Source organism: Mustelus asterias, chromosome 22, assembly GCF_964213995.1.
Source record: "Mustelus asterias chromosome 22, sMusAst1.hap1.1, whole genome shotgun sequence".
Taxonomy (NCBI): domain Eukaryota; kingdom Metazoa; phylum Chordata; class Chondrichthyes; order Carcharhiniformes; family Triakidae; genus Mustelus; species Mustelus asterias.
In genome coordinates, this window is record NC_135822.1 from 1254034 (window position 1) to 1270814 (window position 16781).

Below are 16781 nucleotides of genomic sequence, written 5' to 3' on the forward strand. Positions count from 1 at the left end.
CAGAATTCCTGCCATTTCTTATGTCTTCCCATTGGATTTCTTTATTAATCTCACCCTTTGATTTTCGTATCTTAGTCTCAGCACACATCTATTTATATTCTTATTCTGTGTGTCACAATAATTATATTTCATTTATAATATAGCACTGAGTACTGATGGTCAATGTGGAATGCCACAGGAGATAAACTAACATTTTCAAGAATAAGATTTGCAAAAAGTAGTTCTCAAAGTTTTTTTTAAGGTAAGAAAATACAAGTGGAATAATGAATAAAATTTTGGAATTAGAGATATGTACAAAATTATCACTCTTTAGAAATGTGGCTGCATGCATAAGATGGACAGGAAATGGGGTTAAGAGATGGGACAACAATATATCCAAAGGAATGATATTGTGAGTGATGGGGAAATCAATATGAGCTGACATTACTGTGTATTTTATTCTTTCATGGGATTGTCACTGGCTGGGTCAACATTGTTATCCACCCCTTATTGCCCTTCAGATGGTGGTGCTGTTAAGGCCACTCAAATCCTGCTAGCTGTTTCAATTGGTTCTGCAGTCAGCTCCCAACATTCCTGTTTTGTTACAATGCCATGATGTGGAGATGCCAGCGTTAACCAGGTGTTGTTAAAACTCTTACTGTTGTTACAATGCCCACAGACACTGGTAACTTTTTTTAAGAATTGAATCTCCCAGCAGCCGCCAGAAATTACTGAATTACACACCTTAAGACTTTTACAAACTAAAGTCAACATAATCTAACGTTCTTAACAGACAAGGAATGCACCAAAATACAGAATTGGTATTTCCATATTAACTAATTAACACAATTGAAAAACCTCTTACAACTCCTTTTACTGTGCACTGCCCTCTGGCAGCTGTGTAATACCAGATCAAGTTGCAAGTTACTCTCAGCTTTGCGGTAAGATCACTTCTTTCTCCAAGTTAGTACCAGGTTGCAGCATCCTTGGAAAATTGCTCAACTCAGTGTGAGAATTCCGAAACCAACTTTCACCAATAGGACCCACCTCAGTGACTCCTTAAACGTCCAAATGTCTGTCCCCTTTGTCTCGAACAGAAAAGCAACGTTTACAAACATTCTGCTGGTTGTTAACAGGGCAGCGGTTCACTGCAGTCTCTGCTTGGTTCCTCTCTCCAGATTCCATTCTTTATTCCAGTTCTGTTCTCTGTGTGGGGAAACTCTCACTCGCTTCTCAATAGGTATCCCGTCGGGTTCCTTTCCCAATAACAAGGGACCAATTCTCCGACAGAGGTTTGGTATACCTGTCACCCCACCCTCTCCAGACAGTCTGTTTCACAGAATCTTGATGTGGAGATGCCGGCGTTGGACTGGGGTAAATACAGTAAGAGTTTTAACAACACCAGGTTAAAGTCCTGCAGGAGGCAAGCTGTGGGGGCATTTGCTACCAAATAAACCTGTTGGACTTTAACCTGGTGTTGTTAAAACTCTTACTGTGTTCACAGAATCTTCACAGGGCAGGAGGGGGCCATTCGGCCCGTCCACCTGTACTAATTACATTAATTGAGACATTTTTAAAACATATAAAATCCAAAGTTCGTCGCAGTTTAAACTCGGCAGCCATTCTCTAAACGGAATGAACAGATGCTGAGAGATGCAGACAGAAGCATGGCCACCATTCTTTGGATTCAGTTTCAGAGGAAGCGGTTGGGGGGAGAGTGGCTGAATTCTCAGCGCCAATTACCCCCTCCCAGGGCCATTCCTCTTCACCAATGAGAAACAAAGCTGCCGCAAGATTATGTCTCTCCAGGCAGTGTGGGTGGGGACAAGATCCTCCCCTGAACATCCACCCGCCCCGCATTCACCGATTTACAAAGAAACCCACCTGAGGAGTTCAGACACTGAAATAAAGCGTCGCCCAGTGTCCTCAGCCTGAACTGCAAACAGCCTGTGAACAAACTCTGGATTAACTGTGACATTTCTGCTCATTCCCATTGGGACCTCCCCAAATCTCTGCTTTAATGTTGTTAACAGCTGTAACATAGCCAGGCTTTACAACATCTCCCCTGGGTATCCAACGTACACTAGACATTTGGGACATTTCAGCGGCATGTGTCCGTGTGTCCCCCACCAATACAAACATAGAAACTCGAAGCAGGAGGAGGCAATTCAGCCCTTCGAGCCTGCTCCGCCATTCATTTTGATCATGGCTGATCATCCAATTCAAAGCCTGACACCATATAACTTTGATTTCTTTAGCCCCTAGAGCTATATCTAATTTCTCCGAGAAATCAGACAATGTTTTGGCCTCAACTCCTTTCTGTGGTAATGAATTCCACACATTCACCACCCACTGGGTGAAGAAATTTCTTCTCACCTCTGTTCTAAAAAGTTTACCCCTTATCCTCAAAACTATGACTCATAGTTTGGACTTCCCTACAATTGGGAACATTCTTTCTGAATCTACCCTGTCTAACCCTGTTAGAATTTTATAAGTTTCTATGGGATCCCCTCTCACTCTTCTAAACTCCGGTGAATATAATCCTAACCAACTTAGTCTCTCCTCATATGACAGACCTGCCATCCCAGGAATCAGCCTGGTAAACCTTCATTGTATGCCCTCTGTAGCAAGGACATCCTCCCTCAGATAAGGACACCAAAACTGCACACATTACTCCAGGTATAGTCCAACCAATGCCCTATACAATTGCAGCAAAACATCCCTATCCCTATACTCAAATCTTCTCGCTATGATGGCCAACATACTATTTGCCTTCTTTACTGCCTGCTGTACCTGCATTCTTACTTTCAGCGACTGATGCATGAGGACACCAAGGTCTCGCTGAGTAACCACCTCTCTCAATTTACACCCATTCAAGTAATAATCTGTCTTCCTATTATTGCCACAAAATCTTTACCCTGCCTCTCCCTCAGTATATACTGATTACAGTTCTTCCAGACACAACATGAAATGCTGCTTTCTATCTCTGGGAGTAATTAGTTGCTTATCCATTGAGACAGTGTGAGACATGGGTCTGAGTGAAATTAATTCTCTGCTGCTGGTCATCAGACAGATGCCAAATTTAAAAGCTCTAAGCCAACACACTAACATTCCCATCCAATAAAACTGTGATTTTAAGACCATAAAATACAGGAGCAGAATTAGGCCATTCAGCCCATTAAGTTTATCAAAGATAAATGTTTAGGTCTTGCACTAATCACAATCATTTTGATTAACTTTAACAGTTAAATTTACTGGGAGTTTAAGTAATATTTACTTGTTGAGTGCACTGTACACTCAGTGAATATTTTAATTATTTTTCAGTCTGTCCATGTACAGCAGAAATAGTGAATGTCAAAGGTTAGAGATGAATGGAGAGAAGAGCATAGTGATGTGGGAAATGAAGGTCAGGGAGTGGCAAGAAGGGAGAGAGAAAATACTGAAGAGTGAACACAAAATCATGACTATTTGGTGCAAAGGTAGCAAAAAGATTAAACTGAAGGCTTTGTATCTAAATGTGCATTGCTTTCATAACCAAGTGATCCATTGACAGTGCACATTGAGGTAAATATGATCTGATAGCTATTACAGAGACATGGCAACAGAATGACAAGGATTGGCTCCTGAATTTTGAGGGCTATATTAGATTCCAGAATAGGAAACTCAGTAAAAGGTGCAGGGGTGGCATTGTTAATCAGCAATGGCAATGGTGCAATAGTTAGTGATAACCATGGTTCAGGAGATCAGGATGTGTTATCAGTTTGGGTGGATATGAGGAAAAGTACGTGAAATAAGTCACAAATGGGAGTGGTTTACAGGCTCCCCAACAGTAACCACAATTTAGGACAAAGTACACAAGAAGAAATATTGGGCGTTTGTGATACAGGGATGGCAATAACAATGAGTGACTTAATCTACATATAAACTGGAAGAATCAGATTGGATAAGGAGTTCTCAGAACGCTTTTGAGGTAGCTTCCTAGAACAGCACATTCTGGAAACAACCAGGGTACAGGTTATATTAGAATTAATATTGTGTAATGTGACAAAATTAATTCATGACCTCAGAGTAGGCATTCTTATGTAGCAGCAGCCACAATATAAGTGGGCCTAAGACTAGTATTTTAAACTTAAGTAAGCACAACTATGTGGGCATAAAACTGAGCTGTCGTGAACTGGGATGCTAAGCTAGGGGATGGATCTATAGAGAAGCAATGTCAGACATTTAAGGGGATATTTCATAATACTCAGAATAAGTATATTCCTACCATAAAGAAAAATTCTACAAGGAGTCACCATCCTTGGTTAATTAAAGTTAAGGTAAGCATCAAACTGGAGGGAAAAAATATATAATTGTGCAAAAATGAGTAGCAGGTCGAATGCTTGGTTAGAGTTAAAACAAAACAGAGAATGTCTAAAAGGTTAATCAGGAGAAATAAACTAGGATATGAGAGAAAGGTAGCTGGGAATATAAAAACAGATAGCAAGAGTTTCTACAGATATTTAAATAGAGAAACAACAAGTAAAGAGAATCCCTACAGTGCAAGAATGACAATGGGGAGTTAATAGTAGATAAGGAAATGACAGATAAAAAGAACGATTATTTTGCTTGTTTTCACTATAGAGGATACAAGAAATATTCCAGTATTGGTGTAAATTGGAAGATGTGGCTGAGACTGGAACTTGGTGAAATCACTAGGGAAGTGGTACTGAGCAAACTGATGGATTCCAGCCGTGGGAAACTTTTTCCTCGTGACTGTGTGGGTTTCCTCCGGGTGCTCCAGTTTCCTCCCACAGTCCAAAGATGTGCAGGCGAGGTGGATTGGCCGTGGTAAAATGCCCCATAGTGTCCAAAGATATGTAGGTTAGGGGGATTAGTGGGGTAAAATATGTAGGGTTAGAGGGATAGGATCTGGGTGGGGTACTTTTCAGAGTGTTGGTGCAGACTTCATGGGCCAAATGGCCTCTTTCTGCATTAGAAGGATTCTATGAATAGACCCTTGGTTCCCTTCACATTCCAGTATGCAAGGCTGGGCTTGTTTCCACTGGAGTTTAGGAGGGGTGACTTGATTTAAATATTTATGATACTGAATGATCTCGACAAGGTGGACACAGAAGTGATGTTCCCTCTTGTAGGTAATTCCAGAACTAGGAGACACTATTTTAAAATTAGGGGATGCCGTTATAGGACAGAGATGATGAGATTGTTTTCCTCTCAGAGTTGTTTGACATTGGAACTCTGTCTCAGAAGGCGATAGAAATGGTGACACTAAATATTTTAAAAGCGGAGGTAGATAGATTCTTGTTAGACAAGCAAATAAAAGGTTATCAGAGGGTGGGAAATTTAGAACTCAACACAGATGAGCACCCCATTCTCTCTTCCACCTTCTTCTGTCGGGAAAAAGATGCAAAAGTCTGAGGTTACGTACCAACTGACTCAAGAACAGCTTCTTCCCTGCTGCCATCAGACTTTTGAATGGACCTACCATATATTAAGCTGCTCTCTCTCTACACCCTAGCTATGACTGTAACATTACATTCTGCACTCTCTCCTTCCCTTCCGAGTACGGTATGTTTTGTCTGTATAGTATTGGATGGTCTAATCCTACTTCTGGTGCTCTCATGTTCTTCCTATAACAGTAGCGGAATTCAGGTTCACAATATACAGGGAAAGCTAGTTTCCACTTTAACCCAGAATTTTCTCAAGTGTTTAAATATGCTGATTTGTCAAGTTGCTAATGGGAGGAAAGGTATTGGAATAATTTTGGCATTCTCAATGTAATAAAAGGAAATTATATTTTTCCAAGTTCAAATTCAGAAAAGGTCTTGATTGAAACAGATGGATAAAAGTGAATTAATCTGAGTGGTTGGAAGTCGCAGCAATATCATGTTCCTCTAAGTTACATTTAAACATCACTGAGGCTGGATATTATTGAGTAAAACAGCAACATGCACAATGAAGATTTTAAGTAAAAGGTAAATAAGAATGAAATGCAACAGTGAGTTAAAGGTAAATTAAATTTTAAGAGGATGATCAAAGAGTTAAGTTTCACAATGAGCGTCATATGCTTTTCATAGAATCCCTACAGTGCAGAAGAGGCCATTTGGCCCATCAAGTCTGCACCAACTCTCTGACAGAGTATTTTACCCAGGCCCTACCCCTGTAATCCCACACATTTACCATGGCCAATCTACCTAACCAGCATGTCTTTCGGACTGTGGGAGGAAACTGGAGCACCCGGAGGAAACCCACGCAGACATGGGGAGAACGTGCAAACTCCACACAGTCAACCAAGGCCAGAATTGAACCTGGGTCCCTGGAACTGAGGCAACCTCTTCACCCCAGTAAACAGGTCACCAAACAAACAGTCACAGCTTTCAATCTGCTGACAAGCCGGGTAGCTGGCTCGAGCTGCTAGTCACATGGTTCCCACAACCCAAATCAAGAGGCTGAGCACTCTTTATAAAGAGTGGATCACTACACTGCACTTTACGTAATATGGAATCAATAGGTAAACTTTGCCATAACCTTAGGTCTGAAGAAAAAGATATTTTCATGCTAGTTATTGTATCAGCACGTCCCCTATATCCCATTCACCTCAAATGCATGTGCATCAAAAACCCACCTATTTCAACAAAGGCAATCCCAGTCCCAATCGCCTGGCACTTGGTATCAAATACCTACCATTTGTCAGCACCAAAATAAAATTTGGCATCAATGTTTTTAAATGCCTAATAAGAACAAAGAACAAAGAACAGTACAGCACAGGAAACAGGCCCTTCGGCCCTCCAAGCCTGTGCCGCTCCTTGGTCCAACTAGACCAATCGTTTGTATCCCTCCATTCCCAGGCTGCTCATGTGACTATCCAGGTAAGTCTTAAAGGTCATATTGTGTGAAAGGCATTCGGAGCTGACACTGTACAGCAGTTGTTGGATGTTAACAATAGTCACTAGTTAGCTGATGAAGATATTTCCAGCTCTTTATGTAAAGTAATGAGGTTTCTTCACGTTTATACCATATTCAGTGAGAGCAGGAATTAAATCCTCCATGGTGAGGGTGTACTTTTTGTCCTAAAAACAACAGAATGCATTTAATACTATTAAAGGCTTAAAAAAAAAAAAATTTACATTAGTAGGTCACAACAGAAGACGGTTAGACCAATTGTGTCCCCCACTTGATCCCAATCAGGAAGCAGATCAGCAGCTCAGAGGAAGTGAAACTGAAATCCTGTTTAATTCAACAAACTACCAAAAATGAGAATTTCCCCACCCGCAAGATGTCATAGCTTTTAGATCAATAATTCTGGCAAAACACAAAATTAGGTAAATTTATTGTAAGAATTGGACATTTATAGAATGGAGGAATCTTTCTTAATTCAAGACTGCAAATCAAAGTAAATTTGCAGTTGTGACTAAACATTTTTAAATGTAATAAGCCCTTACTCCTAAAAGGAGCAAAACCACTCACTCACTGAACTCATATAAAGGTTCCCGAAAGCTGTCAGAAATGCTATGGTAAAACAGATAGAGAATCCAAGGCAGTTAAAAGACAAATCTAATGGTTACCTGAACTTATAGAAAATGATAGAAATTAAACTTCTAAGCTTTAAAAAAGTGAGACCAATTTAAACAAAGATTAGATCAACTAATTTCATTTAAAAGATCCCAATTTTAAAGAAATGGTAATTATTTGGTGGACCTTGTTTTAGAGAATCAGATATAACCGAGTAGAACAAGTTTAAATCCATACACCTGTTCTGATCAATAATCTGAAGCTGCAGTTTCAAATTAAATAATAAACTTTAAGCAAGAACTTCAAATGATCTTATTCTCTCATGGGCCTAACTTTTTTTCCTTCCAGGTTAGTTTAAATGAGCTGGAATATCTGATGTTAAAGAAAAGCAGAAGCTGGCTTGGAATTTTTTCCAAATACAAGGGAAGGTTGGCTAATTTCTCCTCAAAGAAAATAAGTTCACTACACTTTTGTTTTTAAAACAAGAACAGATTTACAATTTGAAATGCACCATATGAAAAGCATGCAACTCCACTTGAAAATAATGTGGCTATCCTCTTACTGGCTGCTAACCCTAGCTTGCTACATTTGAAAAACTATTATACAGAACATTTCCTAAAGGTGATAATTTTCCAGCTTAAGTTCTAACTGATCCTGAACAGGTTTACAGAAATGAGACAATATCTTCAAAACCCATTGTATACAGATCAAAAATTTTTTTCAAACCTATCATCACAAGTAATAATTCAAAAGGAAATGCGAGAATCAGTGAATAATGAAGCCCTCCAAACGATGATCAAATGTTGGATGCAGATTCGGAACCACTTTCGAGCTCGTCAAATCGGAAAACTCAACTTGTGGCATATTTCTTTTCCACCATCATATTGTGTGAAAGGCATTCGGAGCTGACACTGTACAGCAGTTGTTGGATGTTAACAATAGTCACTAGTTAGCTGATGAAGATATTTCCAGCTCTTTATGTAAAGTAATGAGGTTTCTTCACGTTTATACCATATTCAGTGAGAGCAGGAATTAAATCCTCCATGGTGAGGGTGTACTTTTTGTCCTAAAAACAACAGAATGCATTTAAACAATGACATTGAAAGCAGAAAGTAACAGCTTAGAATACATATCTCCAAGTCCAAATTTCAACCATCTACAAATAAAAAATACTTGGATGTTTTTTCTTTCACTTGCTCCGTTAAGACCAGACAAAATAGAAACTAATTCTGGGAACCAAAAGATATCTTCAAGGGGATATTGAAAACATTTTGGAATGGACAAAAGTGGCAGTTAATGGAACTCAACAACTGCCATTGTGGAGTGGTTATATTATCAGTTCATGGTTAGTTAGCTCAGTTGGCTAGATATTTAGTGTGTGGTTCAGAATAACACCAATAGAGCAGGTTTGATACCTCAGCTGCAATGAGAAGACTTGGACCTGCCTCTTCACCAACCCCGAGAGTGGAAGGCAATGGCAAACCATTGCTGATAAAACCCACAAAGGGAACAGCTCAGGCTGAAGCATTAATAGACAATGAGTCAAGGACCTGCCTTCAGGCTGAGCACACTAGTGTGAAATGATTCATTTTGGTAGGAAGAACATAGACTATATAAAATAATGAGCAGAGTTCTGATGGGAGTGCAGGAGCAGAGTGCGTGCAAATATGCAGAAATCAATGAAGGTGACAGGACAGGTTGAAACTGTGGGTAAAGTACACATATCCTTCTTGAGTTTTTTGCCCAAAGGCAGGTCCTTGGTGATTATTTACTGAAGTGTAGCAAGCACCACAACTTTTACTATGGGTAGGGCAAGGCGGCCCAGTATCTACCTCAACTGGAATGGGAATCTAACCCAGTGCTGTTGGCATGAATCCAATCTGCATTCTAGCCCACCGAGCTAAAGGAAAACCTAGGCTTGATTTAGTGCAGCATAAAGTATGTTAAAGTTGCACAGAACACTGGTTCAGCCTATCTTGGGTCTGGGTGACATACTTGTGATCAATGACATCTGTCTGATTTCCCTCCTGTTTTAGGATGCTTTGTACCTGCTCATAGACATTATACTGGAGTCCCTTTCGCAGCCACAGAAGCACCTATCTGTGCACCTGACTATTGAATCTCCTGCCACTATTGCTTTGGCCACTGCTGTTGCTGTCCCCTGATGGATATTCCTCATCAGTATCCAAAACGACATACTTGTCAGATAAGGGGACAACCATAGAAGACCTCTGCACTGGCTGCCTACTCCATCTGGCGATCACCCATCTATCTTCCTGCACCGAAGGATGTGGGTGAGATCCTTAATGAATACTTTGCATTGGTATTCACAAAGGAGAGGGACATGTTGATTGATGGAGTTTCGGAGGGATATGTAAACCCTCTAGAGCAAGTCATTACGAGGGACAAAGTGTTAGGTGAATTAAAAGGCATTAAGGTAGACAAATCCCCAGAACCAGATGGCATCTATCCCAGATTACTGAGGGAGACAAGCGAGGAAATTGCTGGGCCTCTAACAGAAATCTTTGTTTCCTCGTTGGCCACTGGTGAGGTCAGTAAGAAGTCTTACAACACCAGGTTAAACACTGGTGAGGTCCCAGAGGATTGGAGGATAGCCAATGTTGTCCCTTTATTTAAGAAGGGTAGCAAGGATAACCTGGGTCATTATAGGCCAGTGAGCTTGATATCAGTGATAGTGAAATTGTTGGAGAAGATTCTTAGAGATAGGATCTATGCACATTTGGAACTGAATGGTCTTATTAGCGACAGACAACATGGTTTTGTATGAGGGAGGTCATGTCTCACTAATTTAATTGAGTTTTTTCAGGTGACAAAAATGATTGATGAGGGAAGGGCTGTGGATGTTGTCTACCTGGACTTTAGTAAAGCATTTGGCAAGGTCCCTCATGGCAGGTTGGTGCAAAAGGATAAATCACACGAGATCAAGGGTGAACTAGCTAGATGGATTCAGAACTGGCTTGGCCATAGAAGACAGAGGGTAGCGGTGGAAGGGTGTTTTTCTGAATGGAGGTCTGTAACTAGTGGTGTTCCACAGGGATCAGTGCTGGGACCTCATATATATATATAAAAAATATATTATATATAAAAATGACTTGGAACAAAAAACGTAGCTGGTTTGATTAGCAAGTTTGCGGATGATACTAAGACCGCTGGAGTTGCAGATAGTGATGCAGATTGTCAGGGAATACAGCAGGATATAGACAGGCTGGAAAATTGGACGGAGAAATGGCAGATGGAATTTAATCTGGACAAATGAGAGGTAGATTCAATTCAGGTGGGAGCTATAAAATAAATGGCAGAACCATCAGGAGCATAGACACACAGAGAGATCTGGGAGTACAGGTCCACAGGTCCATAAAAGTGGTAGCACAGGTGGAAAAGGTGGTGAAGAAAGCATATGGCATGCTTGCCTTCATCGGATGGGGCATCGAATATAAAGTTGGCAAATTATGTTACAGTTGTATAAAACATTGGTGAGGCCACATTTGGAATACTGTGTCCAATTCTGGTCACCACACTACCAGAAGGATGTGGAAGCTTTGGAGAGAGTACAGAAAAGGTTTAGCAGGATGTTGCCTGGTATGGAGGGTATTAGCTATGAGGAGAGATTGAATAAACTGGGGTTGTTCTCCCTGGAAAGACGGAGGCTGAGGGGCGACCTGAAAGAAGGTTATAAAAGTATGAGGGACATAGACAGAGTGAACAGTTGGAAGCTTTTCCCCAGGGCAGAAATGACAATTACAAGGGGCCACAAGTTCAAGGTAAGGGGGGAAAGGTTCAATATAGAAGTGCGGGGGGGAGCTTTTTTTTCCAGGCCCCCACCACCCTCACAGAGGGTGGTGGGGCCTGGAATGCATTGGCAAATGAGGTGGTTGAGGCAGTTGCGTGAGCGACATTTAAGACTAATCTGGATAGGCACGGGAAATAGAGGGATACAGGCTGTTGGTCCAGATAGGAAAACATGATTGGCATAGGCTTGGAGGGCCGAAGGGCCTGTTCCTGTGTTGTACTGTTCTTTGCTCTATTGGTGGTCGAGGGAAAGGACAAGGGAAAAGGGCAGGTCTGTGTCATTAGGATATCGGTCCTGTGAAAGATAAACACCAAAGTAAACTAGTTGGACCATGCACCATATTTCCATGTTTTTTTTTTCTTGAGACTAGCCCAAGTCATCATAATTTCAACCTAACATTAGAACTCCTGACATTTGCAAAGCCCATTCGTTGCAAAATTAGTTTGTGTTTATATTAAGTGCTGAAAACTTCTAACAAGAACAGAAATGTTTTACGAAAGTGAGCTTGTCTCGCCAAAAGAATAGCAGAGTAAACAGAATCCATAGAATCACAGAATCCCTACAGTGCAGAAGGAGGCCATTCAGCCCATCAAGTCTGCACCAACCATAATCTCACCCAGGCCCTATCCCCATGCATTTACACTCGCTCTTCCCCTTGACACTAAAGGCAATTTAGCATGGCCAATCCACCTAACTGCTCGTTTTTGGAGTGAGAGAGGAAACCGGAGCACCCGGAGGAAACCCACGCAGACACTGGGAGAACGTGCAAACCCCACACAGACAGTGACCCAAGCTGGAAATCGAACCCTGGCACTGTGAGGCGGCAGCGCTAACCACTGTGCTACCATGCTGCCAAACTGACAAATGCAAATTCAGACCCAATTATTTCTTTGAATTTTTCATGGAGTAGAAGCAGAATAATTTTCTAAACTAAATCGCGAGGTGACAGTTTTACAACTTTGCACAAAGTGCCCTTCATCAATGATTTTCAGAAGTAGAGATAAGAATTGTGCCTTCTATTCTTGGTTTGGCGACGAAAGTCTTTCTGCAGGTGCTTCACAATGAATGTAACAATGATGCTATGCTTCAAACAGTGAGAACCAACCTTGCTTTTGTTTCTGGAACTTCCTGATGCCGTTCCCTTCATTTTACAGTGCTGCAAGGCATCATTTGCAATATCTGAAATGAACTTTTGTGCAGCCAAAGATATTAAACGAATTCTGTATAAAAAACACAATACAGTCAAAAGCCCGATTTAACAGTAACTCAGTAGTTTGCATTGATCCAGTTCTATTTCACAGGAAGTAGATGTTAATTCTTCAAAGATTATAGAAGGTTTTCTCATTGAAATTACAGTTTGTCTAGTTCCATGAAATTAGTATGTTTCCATATTGCAGACTTTAAAAAAAAATAACTTTGTGGTGGATCTACTGGGGGCATCTACAAATTCTAGCAATTACAATCTCCATCTGACAAATAAACATCTCTTATTCTGTCCAATTACAAAGTGGCTTACCGAGGTGGAAGACATTTCTTGAACACACACTGCTGCAAGTATATTTGCGACAGCTGGGACCAACAGGAGATAGATACATATGCATTTATTTAAATGAATAGCAAAGTGAAACACACGCTACATCATAGATGCTTGTAAAATTGAACATTTCTCATGGCAGAAACTATGTAAATTGACATTATTACACAAACCAGAATGGATGGAAGGCAAAACATTAACATACATTCGAGGATCCGAAGCCTCAAAGCCTGCTCGATTCAGATAATATCCTGTCACAGCATCTGGTATCTAAAACGTACAGAAGATGAGAGATAAGAACTCAATGCTACATTTAAAATCATTGAAATATGTATTCACATCATTAAGATATTTAACAAATACTTTCATCATCAGCTGTCCTCGCAGTACCTACCCTGACAAGCTCTCCAAAAACATTTTGTTTCAATGAGATCATTTTGCATTCTTCTAAATATGCAAGATTCCATCTACTCCAACCAATGGGCTGAATGGCCTCTTTCTGTGTTGTGTATCCTATGTAATCCTAATTAATGTAATTCCATCTATTTTTGATGAAGGATCACATCTGAAATAATATATTTCCCTCTCAAGTCTAGAACAACCTGCTGGGCATTTCCAAAATTGTGTGGGCTCATTGTTCATAAATTTGACTTTAAATTTCTAAATATTGCAGGTCCCATCTGCAGAAGCTAATTCTTAAACTATATATTGATCAGAATTCTGTTTTCATCTGGCCACCCACTCCCTCCAATCTAAAATCAACTCCATTTTGGGCCAATCTCCAAGTCTACAAAGCTCTGCTGAGAGTTGAAACAGGCCATTTAATCATTGGAAACCATGTCAGTTTAAATGTCATACTAATAACATTGTTCTTACACTGCAGCTAATTATAATTTAAAGCATTGTCTATTTGGTTAACTGATAAGCAAGCTGAAAATATGGAAAGTCAATCATAACTGTACACTTAAACATTGTTTCTAAGAATGAACTTGAATTATTAAAACAAGATAAATGAACTTACTGTCGGTGTATAATCCTCTAATTGCATTAGGAAGTCTGCCAGTGGTGTTGTTGATATGACAGGTTTGACATCACCATTGGCAATCCCTTGAGGAACATAGACACCATTTGAAATGGAAGTTTCTGCTGCAGAGGCAGCAGCAGCTGGAACTGAAAGTACACAAGAAAAGATATTATGAACAAATTGGAACAGAATTATAATTGTTTATATATAGTTTTTACAATTCAGCAAGAATATATGTTTCTATTTTAATTTAACATTTTGATGTTATATATAAACATAGTCATAGTGTCATAGAGGTTTACAGCATGGAAACAGGCCCTTCGGCCCAACTTGTCCATGCTGCCCTTTTTTTTTAAAGCAAGTCCCAATTGCCCACATTTGGCCCATATCCCTCTATACCCATCGTACCCATGTAACTATCTAAATGCTTTTTAAAAGACAAAATTGTACCCGCCTCTACTAATACCTCTCGCAGCTTGTTCCAGACACTCACCATTCTGTGAGAAAAAATTGTCCCTCCGGACACTTTTGTATCTCTCCCCTCTCACCTTAAACCTATGCCCTCTAGTTTTAGAGTCCCCTACCTTTGGGAAAAGATATTGACTATCTAGCTGATCTGCGCCTCTCATTATTTTATAGACCTCTATAATATCACCCCTCAGCCTCCTATGCTCCAGAGAAAAAAGTCCCAGTTTATCCAGCCTCTCCTTATAACTCAATCCATCAAATCCCAGTAGCATCCTAGTAAATCTTTTCTGCACTCTTTCTAGTTTAATAATATCCTTTCTATAATAGGATGATCAGAATTGCACAGTATTCCAAGTGTGGCCTTACCAATGTCTTGTACAACTTCAACAAGACGTCCCAACTCCTGTATTCAACATCCTTATTCTTTCATTGGATCACAATTGATAGAGACATACAGATTAAGGTAATTGTAAAATCTGTATTGCCTTTTACAAACTCTTTGGAGCAAATTCAGTAAAATCGAATAATGTGGATCTCTGTTTACCATCACACCAACATTCACACTGTCAGTGTTTCCCAAACTGACCAGTACTAAAAACACTGGGGCAGTGCCCGAGAGTGAGTAATTAGAAGCGAAAGAATCGGATATCCACAAACTAATACTTCAGTAGGTATGTTTGTACTGACACAAGACTAAGTGACATGATACAAGATAGTCCTGAATACACAAGTAATTTGTTTAATTGCATTTGATATTTACTGAGAAATCTCAACTATCATTTGTAAAACCAAAATGCTGAGAGTCTGAAACACAAACAGTAAATGCTGCACAGACTGGGCAGTTGTGGAGACAGAGTTAGTGTTCCCATCCTGAGTGACTTTCCACCAGTCTGTCCCGCTCCTGGGATTATCCACCGCTCTCCCCGCAGGGACTGTCCCCCGCCCCGGACCCCGCACCCACCGCTCCCCGGCGCCCCGCTCCCGGTCGCAGCCGCGGTGGCCCCGGCCGCCAGGCTCAGCTGCGGGTTCTCCGAGTTCATGTTGAGGGCGGCAGTCTCTCGCTCCTTCAGGCCGCCATCTTCCGTCCCTCCGCAAACTACTTCCCCGGTCCGCGGATAAACCCTTCCGGCCCCGCCCGAGCCGCACAGCCCCGGAACATGGTTCCGCCTGAGAGTGGGAGCCAGTATGGTCAGAACCCATCCCCTCCCCTAAACTCTCCCTCCCCATCCTCCAAATTCTCCCTCCCCAAACTCCCCCTCCCCATCAACCCACCCCCCAAACTCCCCCCATCAACCCAACCCCCCAAACTCCCCCTTACATCAACCCACCCCCCCCCCAAACTCCCCCTCCCCATCAACCCACCCCCCAAACTCCTCCCCACATCAACCCACCCCCCCCAAACTCCCCCCCCACACCAACCCACCCCCCCAAACTCCCCCCCACACCAACCCAACCCCCCAAACTCCCCCCCACACCAACCCAACCCCCCAAACTCCCCCCACACCAACCCACCCCCCCAAACTCTCCCTCCCCATCAACCCACCCCCCAAACTCCTCCCCACACCAACCCACCCCCCCAAACTCCCCCCCACACCGACCCACCCCCCCCCAAACTCCCCCTACATCAACCCACCCCCCCAAACTCCCCCCCACATCAACCCACCCCCCCCAAACTCCCCATCCCCCAAAGTCCAATCTATGACTCTAACACTACATTCTGCACTCTCGTTTCCTTTTCTATGAACGGTATGCTTTGTCTGTATAACGCGCAATAAATAATATTTTTCACTGTAAGTACGTGACAATAATAAATCAAATCAATATATGGATTGTATTTGAAATTTGTACTATGTTCTGGGATACAAGGTGGGAGGTGTGGAGGCAGATTCTGAAGGTACAGGGTACGGGTGGGGATGGCGGAGTGATGGGAAGAACCTGGTGTTGTGAGAGTTCTTACTGTGTTTACCCCAGTCCAACGCCGGCATCTCCACATCGTGATTCATTGGCAGGAAGAAATTCAGCAACAACAGAAAATAATAGAAACACATCAACTTCAAAAGGGAGTGCAGAAGCAGTGAGACCCAGAAGTTATATACGCACAAATCATTCATATTGGATGTCAAGTCCAGAGTCCAGTTAATAAGGTGTACAGGTTATTGGGCTTTATAAATAGAGGTACAGGTTACAACAGTCAGGAAGTTATGGTGAAACTTTGTAAAACACTAGTTTGGCTTCAATTGGAGCATTTCATCCAATTCTGGCTACCACAATTCAGGAAGGATTTGAAAGTATTAGAGAGGGTGTAGGAAAGATTTATGAGCATGGTTCCAGGAATGAGGGGCTTAAATGATAGAATTTTTTGAGGAGGTAACTAAGTGTGTTGATGAAGGTAGGGCAGTTGATGTCATATACATCGGCTTATGATGAAAGTGAGGAGGTGTGGGATAGAGGGA

The 16781-nt window shown here is 41.5% G+C and overlaps 1 protein-coding gene across 1 annotated transcript; it reads right to left on the bottom strand.

The window, feature by feature from the left end:
- Positions 1-7292: 7292 nt before the first annotated feature.
- taf10 (TAF10 RNA polymerase II, TATA box binding protein (TBP)-associated factor) lies at positions 7293-15474 on the bottom strand. The gene is made up of 5 exons (XM_078238586.1): positions 15290-15474; positions 13858-14006; positions 13042-13106; positions 12408-12522; positions 7293-8557 (listed from the first exon to the last, which is right to left on the bottom strand). The coding sequence occupies exons 1-5, from the start codon at positions 15366-15368 to the stop codon at positions 8468-8470; spliced, it is 498 nt and encodes a 165-aa protein (XP_078094712.1). The 5' UTR covers positions 15369-15474; the 3' UTR covers positions 7293-8467.
- Positions 15475-16781: the final 1307 nt, after the last annotated feature.